The sequence below is a fragment of the Coccinella septempunctata genome, chromosome 9 (genome assembly GCF_907165205.1).
Source record: "Coccinella septempunctata chromosome 9, icCocSept1.1, whole genome shotgun sequence".
NCBI classification, from domain to species: Eukaryota; Metazoa; Arthropoda; class Insecta; order Coleoptera; family Coccinellidae; genus Coccinella; species Coccinella septempunctata.
In genome coordinates this window covers 17,172,222-17,189,903 of record NC_058197.1, presented here as the reverse complement: position 1 = coordinate 17,189,903, position 17,682 = coordinate 17,172,222, and the positions used below count along the sequence as shown (strand labels likewise).

At 39.8% G+C, this 17,682-nt stretch overlaps 1 protein-coding gene across 3 annotated transcripts; it reads left to right on the top strand.

Moving 5' to 3' along the window:
- The first annotated feature begins 465 nt into the window (after positions 1-465).
- Positions 466-17,055, top strand: LOC123319900 (protein gooseberry-like). 3 transcript variants are annotated; one of them, XM_044906963.1, is made up of 8 exons: positions 466-681; positions 2,265-2,437; positions 7,326-7,548; positions 13,496-13,701; positions 13,834-14,008; positions 14,084-14,119; positions 15,831-16,184; positions 16,289-17,055. In XM_044906963.1, exons 1-8 carry the CDS (start codon positions 618-620, stop codon positions 16,543-16,545), a joined length of 1,488 nt encoding a protein of 495 aa, XP_044762898.1. In that variant the 5' UTR covers positions 466-617; the 3' UTR covers positions 16,546-17,055. The 3 variants fall into 3 exon arrangements, with proteins under 3 accessions (XP_044762898.1, XP_044762897.1, XP_044762899.1); XM_044906962.1 differs by having other exon boundaries at positions 466-699; XM_044906964.1 differs by lacking the exon at positions 14,084-14,119 and having other exon boundaries at positions 466-699.
- Positions 17,056-17,682: the final 627 nt, after the last annotated feature.

Sequence of the window (17,682 nt, the reverse complement as noted above, 5' to 3'; positions counted from 1 at the left end):
ATTTCCAACGGTTTGATTATTCTGTGACTTCCGAAAACCACAGAAAACAATAAAATTCTATGTTCCGATGAATAATCTCGACTTTTCATCACTTATATCTGATGAACATCGTGTTGAGAATTCATCAACATTCCATAGTATGCCGAAATTATCCACGGGAACATAGATACGCAAATCGAACCCATTCCCGTGACGGGGTTGATGTCAACGGTAACCCCACCGACGATTCGCCATCCATTTCACAACAAACATAAACGGCGTAATCATCCGAAGCGGCTATAATGACAAATCAACACCCACGCATCCCAGTAACGCGAACAATAGACCCGACGGGCGATAAAAACGCAATTACGGGGTAGGGTACCGAGCGAAACCTAACCTATAACCGCTTAGCCTGGTGGGCGTGTCCGTGGGCGTGGCCACGCTCGATCTCCGCAAGCCCGAACCGGCACGTCGAGTCAGTGCCTTAAACGACGTACAGTAGTTCGCGCGTCCGACGCGTCAAGTGTTTTCGAGTTATACCCACACATTTCATCCGTAGTTAACCCTTGTGTTACCCGAGTGTCCGTCGGACTTTTGATGTACGGTTGCACTCGCGCGTACCGCCACTTCTCGAAATGACAGTGACCGGAAACTTCGGGTTGATGCACAGGCCTTGTTTCTCTGGATACCCTTTCCAAGGTGAGCGAGCTGGTTTCGGTAGGTACAGCAGGTTTAAATCGGGACGTCGTTAGGGCCGCGAGGACCGCGATACGTCCGGATTTACTCGTCATGTGTGGATTTTTCATCGCCCAGATTCTTTCGTTGGAGAAACCCTCAAATATGATACTTTTCACAGACTTCTTGTGCCGACGGATCCTACCAGGCGTCTTTGGTTCACTATCCTTACTAGTTAGTTCACTTACTACAGGATGAGTCTTTGACTCGTAGAAATATTTTAACAGTAGATTCCTGAAGTCAAAACAAACACTTTTGTCCTATACCATTTTTTCCGATTCGGCCCTGATAAAGAGATATATATGTATGAGCTGTGACACCCCTGGAAAAACAAAATAACCTTCAGAATTGTAACACCACACATCTGTGGATCTTTTAAACAGTGTCGTTTTCAGCCAAATTACCCTATTTTTCAAATTTCAAAGATGTTTTTTATTTTTTACCATCAAATTACACGAAAACGGATCATTAAACGATAAAATAATAAGAATACTTTTATTTTACAAAACGTTCAATTACATATGTATTCATTAAATAGCGTCCAACTCAGTTTCAAGAGTATGGTTCTTCGAATTTTTGTTAATTTTATGGTACGTAATAGTCTTAATGAGAAAACTGGAAGACGTGGGTGATATCTTGTGTTCGAAAAAGATTCATCAAATAAATGAAAAACTATATTTAGAAATTCATTTCATTCGATAAAATCGTTTTTTGAGGTTTTTCAACAGCCTGTATCTTTGAAACCCAGTTGATTTGAAAAAAAAATGCTAAAGAAATAAAGGTGTTTCTTCTGACCTCAAGAATCTACTGCTAAAATATCTGTATACGAGTCAAGACCAAATGAGAAAAAGTATTGGATAAGAACGATAAAAAATACATGAAATAGAAAGAATAACAATCATTTCTGCGCTTTTTCCTCTTGGAAAAACCCGACCCCCGAAGATACAAGTGTCAAACGCACAAACGCCATAAAATTGGAGCAAAAAAACGTTCGAAATTACATAACTGCGCCAGGGGTTATGATCGTTCTGTCATAAAAGTGAAAAAAAATCGAGGGCCTAAATCGACCTGATTTAGGCCGCGTTCATTTTATTGGTAGTCGTAAATCATAGGTGTTCCACTAATGGTTGAAAGTCGGGATGGTTTTATGGCCGCCAAAAATGTGGGTTTGAGGGTAACTCCGTACACTCGGTGCATAAAGGAGAGGGCTAAGCTGGAGAGAAAGTTGGGCTATTAAAAAATACGCTGTCATAGTCACATTTACTGACCTAAAACCTAAAGTAGACAATTAACCCAGATATTTGGTAATTTTTGGACGGATTTCTTCTATTTGTTCTGCTTAACGAACTAATTCTTCATGTGATTCAACCTTGTAGAAAAATCCACCTTTACAGGCCAACTGATGTAGAAACTATATTAGCGTTAAAATTGTACTATATCCAGATCTAATTTTTCTTCAACAACGACTATATAAGGGAAAATCTTCCCTCCCAAACCCTTGCGCAATTTTTTATAGCCTCCACAACCGATTATTTTTTATTTTCCAGGTCAGGGAAGAGTGAATCAACTTGGGGGCGTCTTCATCAACGGTAGGCCCCTTCCGAATCATATCAGGCTGAAGATCGTCGAACTGGCTGCTGCGGGGGTTAGACCCTGTGTGATATCCAGGCAGCTCAGGGTCTCCCACGGTTGCGTCAGCAAAATACTCAATAGGTATCAGGTAAGATTGAAAAACATCAAATATGTCAAAACTTTTCGCTTAGAGGACGCAGGCTTCTTCTTGCAATTAATTCAGGAAGGAAGTTCAAGATGTATATTCCTTCGCAACACCCATAATAAACCTTGGATTCGACCAACAATGGCGTGAAACTGATGCACAATTCCCTAGTTTGATTTTTTAGTTTCGTTTGTCGGATAGCGCACGTGCATTGAAATCGTTTTATGTTATTGCTGGACCACACAGCTAGACCCGTCGTTATTATTGCCTTTATGCACTTTCCGCATTAGCTCATGTCGTAGAAGCCTTTTTGATATAGGGGAGATTCAGAAAAGTTCCTCACTGTTTCGAGAAGAAATCTGGTATTTACTTAGCGTCCAAAACCGTCATCGATTCTCTCCCAACCTTTTCCCCACATAAAAACGCAGAAAAAATCAACTGGTGTAATATCATAGGATATGGAAGGCTCAGATGAAATCATCCTGTACATGGCTGACATGGGACGAAGAAAACAACAAGTTCTCTCAAGTCTGGGGTTCCTGGCCACTCTGGAATCGATGTAAACGAAGAAGCCAACACACTCGACAGAAAGAGAGCACAAATGCCTTTCTTTGGTTTAGGAAAATGCACCCATAAGTCTGGACAAGGAAGAATCTCTCATGAAATGACCACTCCAAAAACTTTCTTCGGGATTTTGAAACTTCAAGGTCCAGAACGTATTTGGATCTGAGTAAGATAAAGTTAAGTTTCGTAAATCGTATGGACTTAAATTCATCCACATGGTTTACTGATGGGTTAAAAGCAGAGAAGGGCACTGGAATTGGCGTATATGGACCAAAATTGAGGATCTTCAAAGCCTTGTGAAGTGAACCCTCTATTTTACAGACCGAGACACTGGCTGTTTACGCATGCGCTCAGGAGTGTCTTAAAATGATCCTCAAAGGAGGATCACCACGGACAGCCAGGCCACGCTGAGGTCCCTGGAATTACACTACCAGGAATCTCTGCTGACATGGGAGTGTCTTAATACCATAAAGCAACGGGCCAGAGGCAATAAAGTGACTCTACTATGGGTACCAGGACATTGTGATGTTGAAGGAAATGAAAAAGCAGATGAACTTGCAAAAAGAGCATCAAGGTTAACACCTATTGGACCTGAGCCTTTCTGAGGGCTTGGAAAATACCAATATAAGGCAGAGGTCTAACAATGGGGGTTGAACAATAGAATAACCCTCTGGAGAAACATTCCTGGACTTACTCAGTCAAAGAAATTCGTGATGATTTCACCGAACTACACCAGAAAACTGCTAAAGCTGTCACGAGCTGAGCTTCGTGATGGTGGGACTGCTGACAAGGCACTGTAGGTACAAATATCATTTGTACCATATGATAGAGTCAGCAGATGAGACTTGTAGGCTCTGTGGATCAGAAGCAAAAACATCTGAACACATGGTATGCAAGTGTCCAGAGCTGGATGACCTAAGAACCATTCCTATGGGGAAACCTGTCCTGGAAATTCACGAGGTAACATCCAAGGCTCCTAAAGATGTTGTCGGTTTTATCAACGTCATTGACGACCTCCTTGGGTTCCTATGGATGAGTAGAGTAGAGAACGAAAGATCTACTTGGTCTCAGTTCGTGAAAGGCTAATCGAGCCACAACGACTGGTTCAAATAATAATCAAACGTCTATGGTAGGAACGAGTGTTATCATTTCTGCTTTTTTGGATTCTGTCTGTCCTTCTCTTGAAGCTCTGGCTAACTCTGCTTCTCCCAGCAGACGGTAAAAGATAGCCACAAGCTAAAGAATATGCTCCATTTGGATACCAGGACACCTGACTGTGCCTGCAGATGATCTGCAAGGGAGATGGGGAAGAAGCATAACATTTTTCCTCTTGGTGGTGGAGTATTGTCAGAATGGAGAAGCCTACGTTCGAAAAATAAGGATAGGTGTTGTTCTCTCTTACTTCAAGGTGTGGTTGCGTTAGTTACATCTCTTCACTGGCTTCCCCACAGGACATTGTCGTCTTAAGAAGCATATGATGAGAATGGCTCATCAGAAACTGGCGAGTGTAGAATCTGTGGGAAAGAGAAGAAGACTCCAGTTTACCTGGTGACAGAAAGCCTCGCCATTGCAAGCTTGCGCAAGGAATGTCTTGATGTCTTGAAGCCTTCTCAGATACTGGAGTTCTTTGGAACTCTGGATCTGGAGGACTAGCTGTAGATGGACTTGTTGTCTTGATGACTTGAAGCCCTCTCAGATACTGGAGTTCTTTGGAACTCTGTATAGCTGAAGGACGACCTGAAGATGGCGCAGTTTTGGAGAAAGCTGAGACACAACAGACCTTAAAGTCGCAGCGGAATGTAACCCCCTCACCAAAACTATAAACAAAACCAAAGGATCCAGCTGCTGGCGAACCCCGGACGCGTCGTTCGTCCAACATGGAAAAAAATCCAACGTATTCGCATCCGACGTGAAAATGAACATAAAACCCCAGGTGAGAGTCGATCGCGAGAAATTAGAAACGGGCTTCCAATCGCGGGGCGTGACACGCTCTCGAAATTATCGGCAGGTGTTGATACGGAACGTCGCGCCCGATCGGTTTCCGTATAGATGTCGCGACAATAGTTTTCGTGTTCTACGTCGCATATGTCCATTAACTCGTTACTACCTTCCTGGAATATAGAAGGGCAGCAGATCGCGGAGAGACGAGGCGGCCGCGACATTCGATACGATTCTTAACGGCCCGTAAACGACCCATTGCCCGCGCGTTTATGGTCCTTCGAGGTAGGGATCGTAATTTACATATCCGATGGTGGAACGCACCACGTACCCCAAGTAAAGATTCTCCTTCGATCAGAAGCGTCGAACTTGGGACAATTGATAAATTGGGGTTCCTCAGGGGTCAGTTCAAGGACCGTCCTATTCCAGATATCACAGAAATTGTGCGTTTTCTCGAAGGAATGATTGAAGGGGTCATCTTGGGAGAGAAACCATGACGCCTACGACTAAATATTGAGTCTCTTTCTGTTCTGAATGGAATAGAGTTGGTTTAGATTAACTGTGCGTATTTTAGGAGATGAAAAACTCGGCAATGACCCAACGCCGAACCACACAGAGCGTATCGGAACTTGGCTAGCTAACCCGTACGAAAAATCGAATTTTCGCGTGTCAATTTCCACGTGCGAAACCGTCACAATCGATTTTTCGTATGACCAATCGTCTGCATCCATATTGAAGGCACACGAGCCTTCAAATATCTCATTTACTTATTGCGTCGTATGATTTAGATCGAGGAGAGCCGGTTATAATGAAAAGTGTATTTTCGGAGATGTGGAAATCGAATTTTTGTTTTTCCTGTGGGAACGTGGCGATCGGAGAAAAAATCCCAAGGATGTCGATCCGGATAAACTGCACGCTATTCGAATTTTCGGTAGTTTCCTTTTCGCATCCCTACGAGACGGTCGATTCCCGAAATATTCGATAATAAAACTTCGCACTTAACTTTTCAGAAAGTGTTAGACATCGGTGTCGTTTGAGATCACAAATAGGTTCCACATTTTTTTTTCTCAAGTCATTTAGAGAAATCATTTCGGGGTTTATTCCATTCTTACTCGCTCCGAACGTTCTGAGTTAAAACTGAGAGGCTGCACGGAATTTTTTTCATTGTTTTTTCAAAATAAAATCAGAACTTCAACATCAGAATGTTTTCACATCACTCGTGTTTAATGGTAAGGCCGTATATGAAATTGCTCACGGGATATAACTAGCTAAATCAGTGACGCTACACATCTGCGAATCTTTTAAACAGAGTTGTCAAATTTCACAGATACTTTTCCAATTTTTTAACATCAAATTATTCGAAAATGGCACACTATACGACAAAATATGAAAAATACTTCAAAACTTTACAATATTCATTATATAGCTTCCAAGAGTTGGGTTCTTTGAATTTTTGGTATTTTTATGGTACGTAATGGTCATAATGAGAAAAGTGTAAGACGTGGGTGATATCTTGCGTTGGAAAAAAATCCATCACATAAATAAAAAACTATATTCATTTCATTCGATAAAGTTTGTGGGAAAAAATAATAAATTATATGGTTTTTCAACAGCCTGTATTTTTTAAACCGAGCCGATTCGGAAAAAATGGTGAAGGGAAAAAGTGTTTCTTTTGACTTCAAGAATCTACTGTTCAAATATTTGTCCGAGTCAGGGATTCACACTGTAGATTTTATGAATAATACATATTGGGTTTTTTAATTTATATTGACTTTTTAAAACCATATTGACTTTCCAATTATGAGAAAAGCTGATATACTTTCTAATATTCACGAACACTCTTTTTTTTCGGAAACTCAGAAGGTGCGACTTTTTTAAATACATATTATCTCAATTTAATGACACTGACTTTTTTATTTTATTGATTTCTTTATTATTTCGACGCTATTTAGTTATATATTGACTAAGATTCACGAACAGTCTTCTTTTTTCGGAAACTCGTAAGGTGTTACTTTTTTAAATACATATTGTCTTAATTTATTGACATTGACTTTTTTATTTTATTGATTTCTTTATTATTTCGACGCTATTTAGTTATATATTGATTAAGATTCACGAACAGTCTTCTTTTTTCGGAAACTCGTAAGGTGTGACTTTTTTAAATATGTATCATCTTTCTTTAATCATATTGACTTTTTTATTTTATTGATTTTTCTATTATATCGACGCTATTTAGTCTTTTTTTTTCCTGAAACTCGTATGGTGTGACTTTTTTAAATACGTATCGTCTTTCTTTAATCATATCGACTTTTTTATTTCATTTATTGGTTTTTAAAAGCCTTTCGAGATTTCAGCCTCGCTCTATTTTCCGTTCTTCTTCTTCTTGCAGGAAACCGGTTCCATAAGGCCGGGCGTCATCGGGGGTTCGAAGCCGAGGGTGGCGACGCCGGAGGTGGAAAATCGAATAGAGCAATACAAGAGGGAAAACCCGTCGATTTTCAGCTGGGAAATCAGGGAGAGGCTGGTCAAGGAGGGTATCTGCGACAGGAGCACCGCGCCGAGCATATCGGCCATCTCCAGACTGTTGAGAGGACGAGGGGTGGAATCCGACGGTGAGTGACCAAAAAAAAAAACAGCCAACTTCGAAAATTTCGAATTTCTCAAGGCTTTCGACTCATTTCCGAGTATTTGCCGGGCTCGCCGTATCGACGGGGTGCCCCAAGGGTCGCTTATTGGAACCGATATCTTCTGCGCGCATTTCATCCACTCCCTCAGGTCGGGGGTACCTATAATAATGAAATTTTTCAAGGAAAACGCTTCGTTACGGCGTACAGACCGGAAATTACATCCCAATTTCGTCAAAAATTGGCTGATTATCGGATTAATTACAAATTATCCACAGTACGACGTAAATGGATTGTTTCCTCGCATTATGTCGGGCCTGGTTTGGTTAGAACGTGGGGGCCCCCACCGTTTTTGACGTTAGACGAGGGGCACCCTACGGTCGGCCGATTATAATGGCGGATTAGACGCGCTACCTATCTGTATTGTTGCACCTATACGCGATAGAACGGGGGTTGCGTGGGAATCAATTGATTATACCCTTTCGGACCCGCTAGGGGTGGTTTGTTTTCTTACCTATAGACGAAGGGGATAGGAGGCTTCCATTTTGTGTTTACCTTATCGATGAAGGGGAGGCGTTTCGATACTGAGGGTTTTTGAGCAACGATGTTCTTCGAATTGTTGGAAAATATAAAAAATTAAAAAAGTTTTATCAGTCTTGATTTATTAGTTATCTAATACCCACGGGTATAGTCTATTTGTCCCTCGGTTAATTGGACACCAAAAGCAGAAATGAAAATATGAGGGTGTAAATGATTAATTGGCAAAAAGTTAAGGGGTGATTCCTTTTCAATAAATAATCTGAGCATTTCATATATTTTTTTCAACAGCCCTTTCTATAGGCCTCTAAAGGTGGCACCTGAAAGGCAATTTCTATTTGTTTTCTTAGAAACCAGAATGATATACACGGTGGGTCTTTGACTTATTTTAAGTTCTATTTCACAAACGGTTTTACCGAATGAAATGAATTTCGGAATATAGTTTTTCATTTATTCGATGAATCTTTTTCGATAACAAAATATCATCCACGTCTCCCAGTTTTTTCATAACGACCATTACGTACCATAAAAATACCAAAAATTCAAAGAATCCAACTCTTGAAACTAAGTTGGACGCTATTTAATGAATATTTATTGAACATTTTATAAAATAAAAGTATTCTTCACAGTTTCTCGTATAATGGGCCGTTTTCGAGCAATTTGATGTTCAAAAATTAAAAAGTTTCTGTGGAATTTGAAAAGTTTGGTACTTTGACTGGATCAACTCTGTTTAAAAGATCCACAGATGTGTAGTGTCACAGATTTTGCAAGATATTCTGTAGGGAATTTTGTTTTTCCAGGGTTGGCACAGCTCATTATGGAAACCTAAAAAGTCTTTATCTTTTTATCAGGGCCGAATCGAAAAAAATGGTATAGGAAAAAAGTGTTTCTTTAGACCTCAATAATCTACTGTTAAAATATTTGTACGAGTCAAAGGCTTAACCCCTGTACATTATTGATCTATAACATACTCGAAATTTCCATAATTTCTTCCATTTTCGTACTGTAGAGCCTCCTACGATTTTTCGTTTTTGAGTTTTTAGCAGAAAATTAGATTTTGACGATTTCGAAAAGTTCCCATAACTTTTTTGTCCTTGAAGTTACAGATCTGAAACTTGAACCTTCTCAAGCACTTTTATACGTAGAATCTACTGGCCAAAGGCTATTTTTTCAATTCAAAACTTACAAATAGTAAAAGTTTCCATTTTAAAAATAGAAAGTTCGCCTAATGATTCGAAATGAAAGAATATTTTGGGCTAGTCAGTAGATTCTACGTAAAAAAGTAAGTGAAGAAGGTTAAAGTTTCAGAACTGTAACTTCAAAGACTTCAAAGATTATGAGAACTTTTCGTATTCGTCATAATCTCATTTTTTGCTTATAACTCAAAAACGAAGAATCGTAGGAGGCTACAGTTTTCACCATTCTTCGTCCGAAATAATTGAAAATAAATGAAAGCATTGCAAGCGTCCCCACATAATTCCAGAGAAAATTTTCCAACGTACTTAAATCGGGGGACATCGGCGGCCAACAGAAATCGCCATTTTTCGCGTTTAAAACTCGAAACTGGGGCGGAATCGGGTCGTACGAACAAAACTGCGAAACTCCCGAAGAACATCGACGATTTTTCGTAACATATCGACCGTGAAACCCATCACTGGGTCAAAATAACGAAGAGGCCGGGAAGACGTATCGGGTGTTGAGTGCGGCACCTCACAAAGCTCCCGGCTTAATAGATATCGGATGACATAACAAATTGTGCCCTTTTTGCGGCTAGCTAAGGTGACCGGGGGCCGCAACCGGAACACGCCCATCGGTTTTGTCTTTCCTTTTCTCGTTAACTTCGTGCGATATCGGTCGAGGTTGTTTTCGAGAAGAAAAAACGACCAGCCGCCTTTGATGTGCTGATTGGATATGGGACGGGTTTGACCGTTTCCAAAACGGTCTTCGACTTGTACGTATATTTTAATATGTAGTAGATACTTGAGGTCGAAAGAAACACTTTTTTCCTATGCCATTTCTTCATTTATACGTGTCAAAGACTCGCCCTGTATACGCCCAATCTTGATCTGGGAGAAATTCATCCCAAAACTGAATATTTTTCACCCCGACACGATCGAAGGGTGTAATATTACTTCTTCCCTTACGCCACTTCTCATTTTCTGATGAAGTATCACCAATTTCTATTGTAAATCCCCCATATGCCCCTCGACGAACCGCCCCTGTCTCGACGACGAAATGGCCGTCGATACGCGAACAAAATGGCCTCCGTATAACCGGGAAAGTACCATTTTGAATGCGATATCGATTGGAAGTCGGTCTTGTGGAACAACGCGGATAGAAAAGAACGAAATTACGGTAATTTCATTGTGACCGCCCACCAGAACGCCTCTGGATATTATGGAGCCGCGGTCTACGTAAAATAATCATTATTGTTATACCTGGTTAAGTAGTTTTTTCATCGGTCGGAACGGTTATTATCGCTGGAATTTCATAATATTATTCCCGGTTGGATTGGATTTAATACAGTGGCGATTTGAAAATGTTCGAACGTACCCACAACACAGGAGAAAAATACTACTACTAACTCATATCGAATGAAAAAATTCGAATTTTCATTGTTCAACGAAAACCACTTGTACTAAATCCATGTTGGTAAAAGTAAATTAGTTTAGTTTCAGTACCTATATCACTATGAGTGAGATTAATATTCGATAGGATTAATAAGTAGCTCACCTGTTGATTACAAACTTTACACGATCAAATCGAGAAATTCCCGATTAAAAACTATCTAGGTATTTCGAATTCACCAAAGCACTCACAAATAAAAGTGACAGCGAAAAGAAAGGTTACTTCGTTTGTCTATGGAATTCAGAGAGGATCATCCATAGACATAGAGACTCTATGTCTATGGGATCATCGAACTAAAAATATGATAAGTTCCATAGACATAGAGTCTATGTCTCTATGTCTATGATGGATTCTTCGGCAAGAACACAGATCTTATAACATATACATAGAGACATATAGTCTCTATGTCTATGTAAGATTTGTAGCACAGATCAAGAAGATACTGCCTCATCTATGCTATGTCTTCTTGGCACAGATGAAGTTATCATTTTCAAATAAAATTGAACTTTACTTATACAGTTTTTATGAATATTTGTGACCAAATTTTTCTTCGGGCACTAAGTAGTAGGGAATGAATTTTAGATTTCAATTTTAAGACAAATTATATAGTATGACTAATTAGGTATATGGATTCTGTGTTCGATTACTCATCACTCTGTGTTGAAAACTATTGTAGAAATATTGAGTATTCCTAAACTCTGGACAAATAAATAATAATAATAATTAGGTATCTTCACATATAAGTAGGCATTATTCATCCTAGGAAATTATACATCAAAAACCAACAGAAAAAATTTTGAAATAAAACGTTCAGGTTACGAAGGAATGAAAGAAAGTTCTGCGATGATTTCTTGGAAATTTAAAGTAAAGATAATTAGATGCACATTGATATTGAACGCTCGAATCTGTTGAATTATATAAGTGAAAATTCAAAAACTCACGTAAATTCACACGACTTATCTAGGTAACTATCACACACACAAATCAGGTTCTTCTCCATAGATTAATAATCTATGTTCTTCTCGATATAATACGATTTATGATGAACATAGACTAGCATGACATTTGCGCAATTCACATTTTGAGACACCGAATGAAAAATTTGCCCTGTCATAGAGCAAACATCTCTGTAACAGGTTTTTCCTGTCGAGAGAAATCAGGGATATATTTTTTTTCATTGAAAATTAAACGTAGTTTGGTAATAAACTTGGACTTTATATTTTGGTTTACCCTCGACACAAGTTGTCAACATCAAACAATCATTTATGATATCTATGATCGCGAAGCTTTAGGAGTTGACCTTTAAAAATTTTCAAAAAGATGGGTTAAATTAAAACTTCCTCAAGACCGAACGTTTGCGCCGATATGGATGAAATTCTCAGATTTATTACTAGAAGAGTTGCTCTTTCAGAATACGTCCCACATTTAGATCTACGATGATTTTTCTGGTCGAAAGTTGACCTTCGAAAAGTTCCAAAAAATGTGGGGCCGCATCATAGCAGTACGTATAGACGGAAATAGGATGGTGTGAAGGCCGCTTTAGCTGAAAAGTCATTAATTTCGATATCTCTGATGAATAACACCGGGTATCAATTTCCGCATCGACGGAAACACGGCTCTGGTCATTACGTCGAAAATTGAACGTTGTTCACACAGGCGAAGATGGCTGAAATAATTAACGACGTTACCGGGAATATGATGGATTGTTTCGGATATTAATACCGCGCGGAAACAACTGACGTGTATTCCGGTTCTGTTCGTTGAATTCAATTGCGGCAAACGTTGAATTCCGAATCGGGAAAAAGTCGTAGGAGCGACAACGTCGCCGCGACGTTGCCGCTTCTACCCCCCGCACTTAATCACCCGCTTTCCATCATCCCACAAATCCGACTTTAATGATGCAATCTCAGCGTTCTCGCCCTGCGAATGGCGATGAGATTACCGACTTGTTGATGTTTAATTTGCCAAGGTGAAAGACCACCTGCTGTAACAAACGCACCGACGCTGAAAGGGGCCACCATAAATCTTCGGCCCGCTCAATGTTACAGGCCGCACCGACATGGGGAACTTCTTTCACGCGGTGATACGCGATACTGGGGTTACTTTTCTCGCCAGTAGGTGATACCCTGTCCGAATGAGGAAAAAGTCATTTTTTTTAATATTTACAAATCGTTCGTCAACTTCAAACACCAACGCAGACAGCCAGGGAGGGGTTGATCTGGTTATTTACCGACTACGCAGAGTGAAATATGTCGCTCTGATAGGGTATCGAGAGAAAACTTGGTCCTTCTAGCCTGATGAACGTTCTAGCGATACTGAGAATCTGGTGGCAGTACAAGTTCAAGCAGACTTTACTTTTAAACCCTGCTCAACTTTGACAAGTCCATGTCCATGCAGTTGAACTTGTCAACTTTCGAGTCGTATATTCTAGAAAAATCATCATTGATCTAAATGTGATACATAATCTGAAAGAGCAACTCTTCTAGTAATAAATCTGAGAATTTCATCCATCTCGGCATAACCGTTCGGTCTTAACGCCCTGTACCCTATAGCACCAAAATGCCAATATCCCAATTACAGAAGGCATTCCAACAGCCCCTCAATATCAACTCAATGATACATCAGAATCACTTAGGTCTCCTTAGACATCCTCCTAAAGTTTCCACATCCCTGTAAAAGCCATGAAGCAGCCGCTTGGCCACCCATATCGCCAGATATAACCCCTATAGATCGTCCTCGACATCTTATCTGAACCATCCCTTATTTTCAGACAAATCTTCGGATAACGACGCAGGATCGGACTGCGATAGCGAGCCCGGCATACCTCTGAAGCGGAAGCAGAGGCGTTCCAGGACCACCTTCACCGCCCACCAGCTGGACGAGCTGGAGAAGGCCTTCGAGAGGACCCAGTATCCCGACATCTACACCAGGGAGGAGCTGGCCCAGAGGACCAAACTCACGGAGGCGAGAATACAGGTACGGACGTCCAGATTTCTGCTGGTAGGATTTCCCTGTATTATCTGGCACACCATTAACATAACGTCGTTCAAATACCCTCATAACACTTTATAGATGAACCACAGACCATCAAAGCTTCCTCCTTTTCAGGTTTGGTTCAGCAACAGAAGGGCGAGGCTCAGGAAGCAACTGGCTTCCTCCTCTTCATCTTACCCCTCCATAGGAGTCCTTGGAGCGCCCTATCCAGCCCCAGCCACCCCTTACAACTCCCTGGGACAAGGGATGACCGAAGGGAGCTTCTCAAACGGAAACGCCTCCAGTCAGAGTGAGTATACAAAATAGCACGTTCATGTTTCACCATTTAGACAGCGGTGGGATAATCATTTTTTTATCTTGTTAGTGCATTTCGTTGAAGGCCCAATGCGCGCCCTTTACGGTAAGTTAGATGTGTTTTGGTTGATGTGTGTCGTGTTTTGAGTGAAAATTTGAGTTCTACACGAGTTCCGATAAAAAATTTCTTTTGTGGACTATTTCACTAGATAAGAAACCTTAAAAACTCTCTCCATTCGTCTCAGACTCACTTCCAATATTATATTGGAAGCCAATACTCGAATTGTATTGCTAAATGAACCGATGCGACACCTGGCTTTCGTGCGCCCAAGCTACTTCCCCTAAATGGTGACAAAAACTAGAAATCTTCTTCCCGTCGCAAGAGAAATAAATCTAAGCGACATCTGCCTCCCCAATACCAAAGCTTTCTATTGAATCATTCTCAAGATTGGCATTTTGTTCCATTCTTTCGCTTTGCGACGTACGAAATCAATCTTTCTTGAATAGCAGATATATTTCAATGAAAAGTTTACGAAGAAATGAAATCTTCGACTCTCTAGACGCCAGATGATCAGGCAACACGTGATCCATAAGTTGAAGATGAACGTGATCATGAATATTTCAAAATGTCAGATCTGTTTCTAAAATTGTTCAATTGGTCAACAATTTCTTCAGATTATTGAACTTATTCGCAATCAGAGTTCAAAAAGACATGCAATACCATACCTGTTTTTATGTGGAAATGGAGAACACTACACTGTACTGATGAGGGACCGGTATATGGTTGTGTTTAGATGTTTTCAACTTCTCTGGGATTCCCTACGCTTGTTCGTGACTTCTCTGATCTTTGATACCTGTTTTTGTTGAAAAAACCTTTGAATGTTGGCGTCATTTGATCAAATTAACATTGATTCTGAGTTGATTTTCGAAACATTTTGAAAGAAGAGAGAAAATACGATAAGAAAACCTATCATTGAAATGAATACCGCAAAGCACGTCATTTTTTTCTTGAAGCAGAGCGATTCAATTATTATTTCTGAATAAAAAAGTCTTCAGGATTAATAGTTAGCACTTTGCGTTATAAATTCTTCTTATTCATGGGTAAAAAGTGACCACTGCGGTCCTTATGCAATGACTGCATCTAACTACCTATAAAATCGATAATTGACTTTGTATAACTTAAAATATCGGGCAGATGAAATAAAAACCGTCCCATTTATTCAAATCACCAACCATATCGCGTCAAATTTGCATTCATTTCGCTCAATGGACTATCTCGAATGTCATTATTATATTATATAACAAGAACAAAAAAGATATACTCTTGATTACACCAACCTTGATTCCATTTCGAAGAAATCCAACTCGACAATTCTGCTATTATACTAGTCGTATCCACATTTTTTTCTTACTCCTTCAATCCGTCATCATCACAGATTCGTTCAGCATTGATATTCCGATGAATAATTGAATTAGGTCGCCTAAAAAATTATTCATAGCCTATACGATGATCACGATGTAGTCTTATTTCAATAAAACAAACAAACAATAAAATCAAACGCTGTTTCGAAGAATTCCATAGAATTTCTAGTCATAGCTGGCCTTTTTAAGACATATTGGGTTTACGCAGAGTTACTTAGAACTAACCTAACCAAGGAATCAATTAGGTAGATACTATTCGACCATTAGGTGAGATTCTTTCTGCCAAAAAGCTTACCGTAAAGGCACTTAAGACTGAAGAGATAGTGTCCGGCTAGGGCACAACCATTCGTCCATCCATAGACACCACTCTATCCGCCATTTTTTTCTGGTTACAGTGTCCGACCTCTACCCCAGCCACGGCCATTCCACGTCGCCGAATCTACCCATGCAGAACCCGCCCATGAACCTCCAGAACCCCTATTCCTCCTCCCCCATCTACCCCTCCCACCATCTCCTACCCATATCGCAGAGCATGAACATAACGACCGCACAAACCACCTGCGTTTCCTCCAACCCGTCACCGGACGCGCCCTCTTCCGCCCACTTCACCTCAGGCATGGGAGGATGCAAGGACAGCAACGGCAACAACATAGGACAATCGTCCAGCCCCAACAGTCACCACGACGGTTATATACCCAACATGCCCATCACCAACGGGAGTCTGCCCATCTTAGGAACCAACAGCGCAAGTAAGTGTAGATTTGGAGATCATCACAAGTCTCATACCTCTTCATCTTGTGATATTTAGGTAGAATAGCCAATTGACGTTTGCTTAACCTCGATTTTCTTCCAGGTAGTACCAACGAGATGCCTCCAACCCCCTATTCGGAACCCTCCAACCCTCAGCTACTGGCCAACCAGTGGATGATGCCTCCCAACCAAATCAAAAGGACCTCCAGTCCCGTGGACCAGTCTCTGGTCACGCCGACGTCTCTATGTCAGCCCGTTTTCCCCAGCTTTGGACAGAACGCCATCCACAACAGCGCGATGAGTTATCAGGCTCAAAATCACGCTAAAAACTTCGGCCAGCCCTTCTACGGTTGGTATTAGGGATTGTGGTACTCACCCTGTATATGGAGCACAACACGTTATTTATTTTTAAGCTAAGATCACTTCGCAATAAGGTTTTGTTTGTTTTTTTCGACATATTCTTTATTCTTTGTCTATATAGAGCGATATATATCTATGTTTCGATTCTTCCTATTGTATTTCTTTTTTTTTTGTACTACCGAATGGAGAATTTGTTTCTTTCGATTTTGAAGAATGTTAAACTGGCCAAATTGCAAACAACTCTGTCCCGGAATATTGTAACATAAGAAAAACAGCTTTAATTGTTATTTGTGTAACCAGTTGGAAAGGCATTATTTTTCGTAATGAACATATTACGAAAAATAGTGCTTCACACAATTTTTTTTTTTCTAATTTTGAATAGGATGTTGCTATGAATCCAAATTAAAAGTACTAGAAGCGTCTTTGAAAGCTTCTCACAGAGATTCCCTTAAAATCGTCCAGTGAAGGAAATTTTTCAATTTTTCGCTCCGTTGCTATGAAACAAGTAGCGTTTCATCATCAGTTGCGAAATATTTTACTTTTCGGAACTAGTTACGAGAAGTAAAACGTTTCTAAACGTCAATGAGTTTAAAAAAATTTCCTGAAACTTTTTAGGGCTTTCACTCCCAATCTCTGAAACAAAATCAATTAAAAAATGAAATAAAGTGTCACTTTATATGTCAAAATTAGAAAAAAAAATTTACGATTGTTTTTGCTATCGATTCGATCTGATGCACAATTCGAATTGATGAAAAATCGATTTTTTCATGCATTGAACCCATGTATACTAAATCATACCTACAAAGAGTTTCAATGAACGATATTTCATTAAAACCCTTTGTAGTTCAGTTTGTGTTGAGCCTATCCGTTTAATTTATTTAATTTGTATGTTTATATATGTAGGATATTGAAATGAATTACATATTATAAGTGTAAATATATAGATTGTATAGTTAATTAGTTACCAATTTATATCGCTTCAAAAATAGGATAATCGAACTGGACTTTGAGAAAATGTAAATATGTACAGAATCATATAGATATGTATTTTTATGTAAATTTTGTGATTAGGTACATAAACGGAAATAATTCAGTGTTTGTTCATCCATAATGAACGAATTAAGGAAGGAAGGGACG

Bases quoted from the DNA above. Each gene is read 5' to 3' on its own strand.
- LOC123319900 (XM_044906962.1), top strand. From the start codon at position 618: ATGACAGTGACCGGAAACTTCGGGTTGATGCACAGGCCTTGTTTCTCT. The intron at 700-2,264 runs GTAGGTACAGCA...TTTATTTTCCAG, and splicing joins AGGTGAGCGAGCTGGTTTCG to GTCAGGGAAGAGTGAATCAA. The intron at 16,185-16,288 runs GTAAGTGTAGAT...ATTTTCTTCCAG, and splicing joins CTTAGGAACCAACAGCGCAA to GTAGTACCAACGAGATGCCT.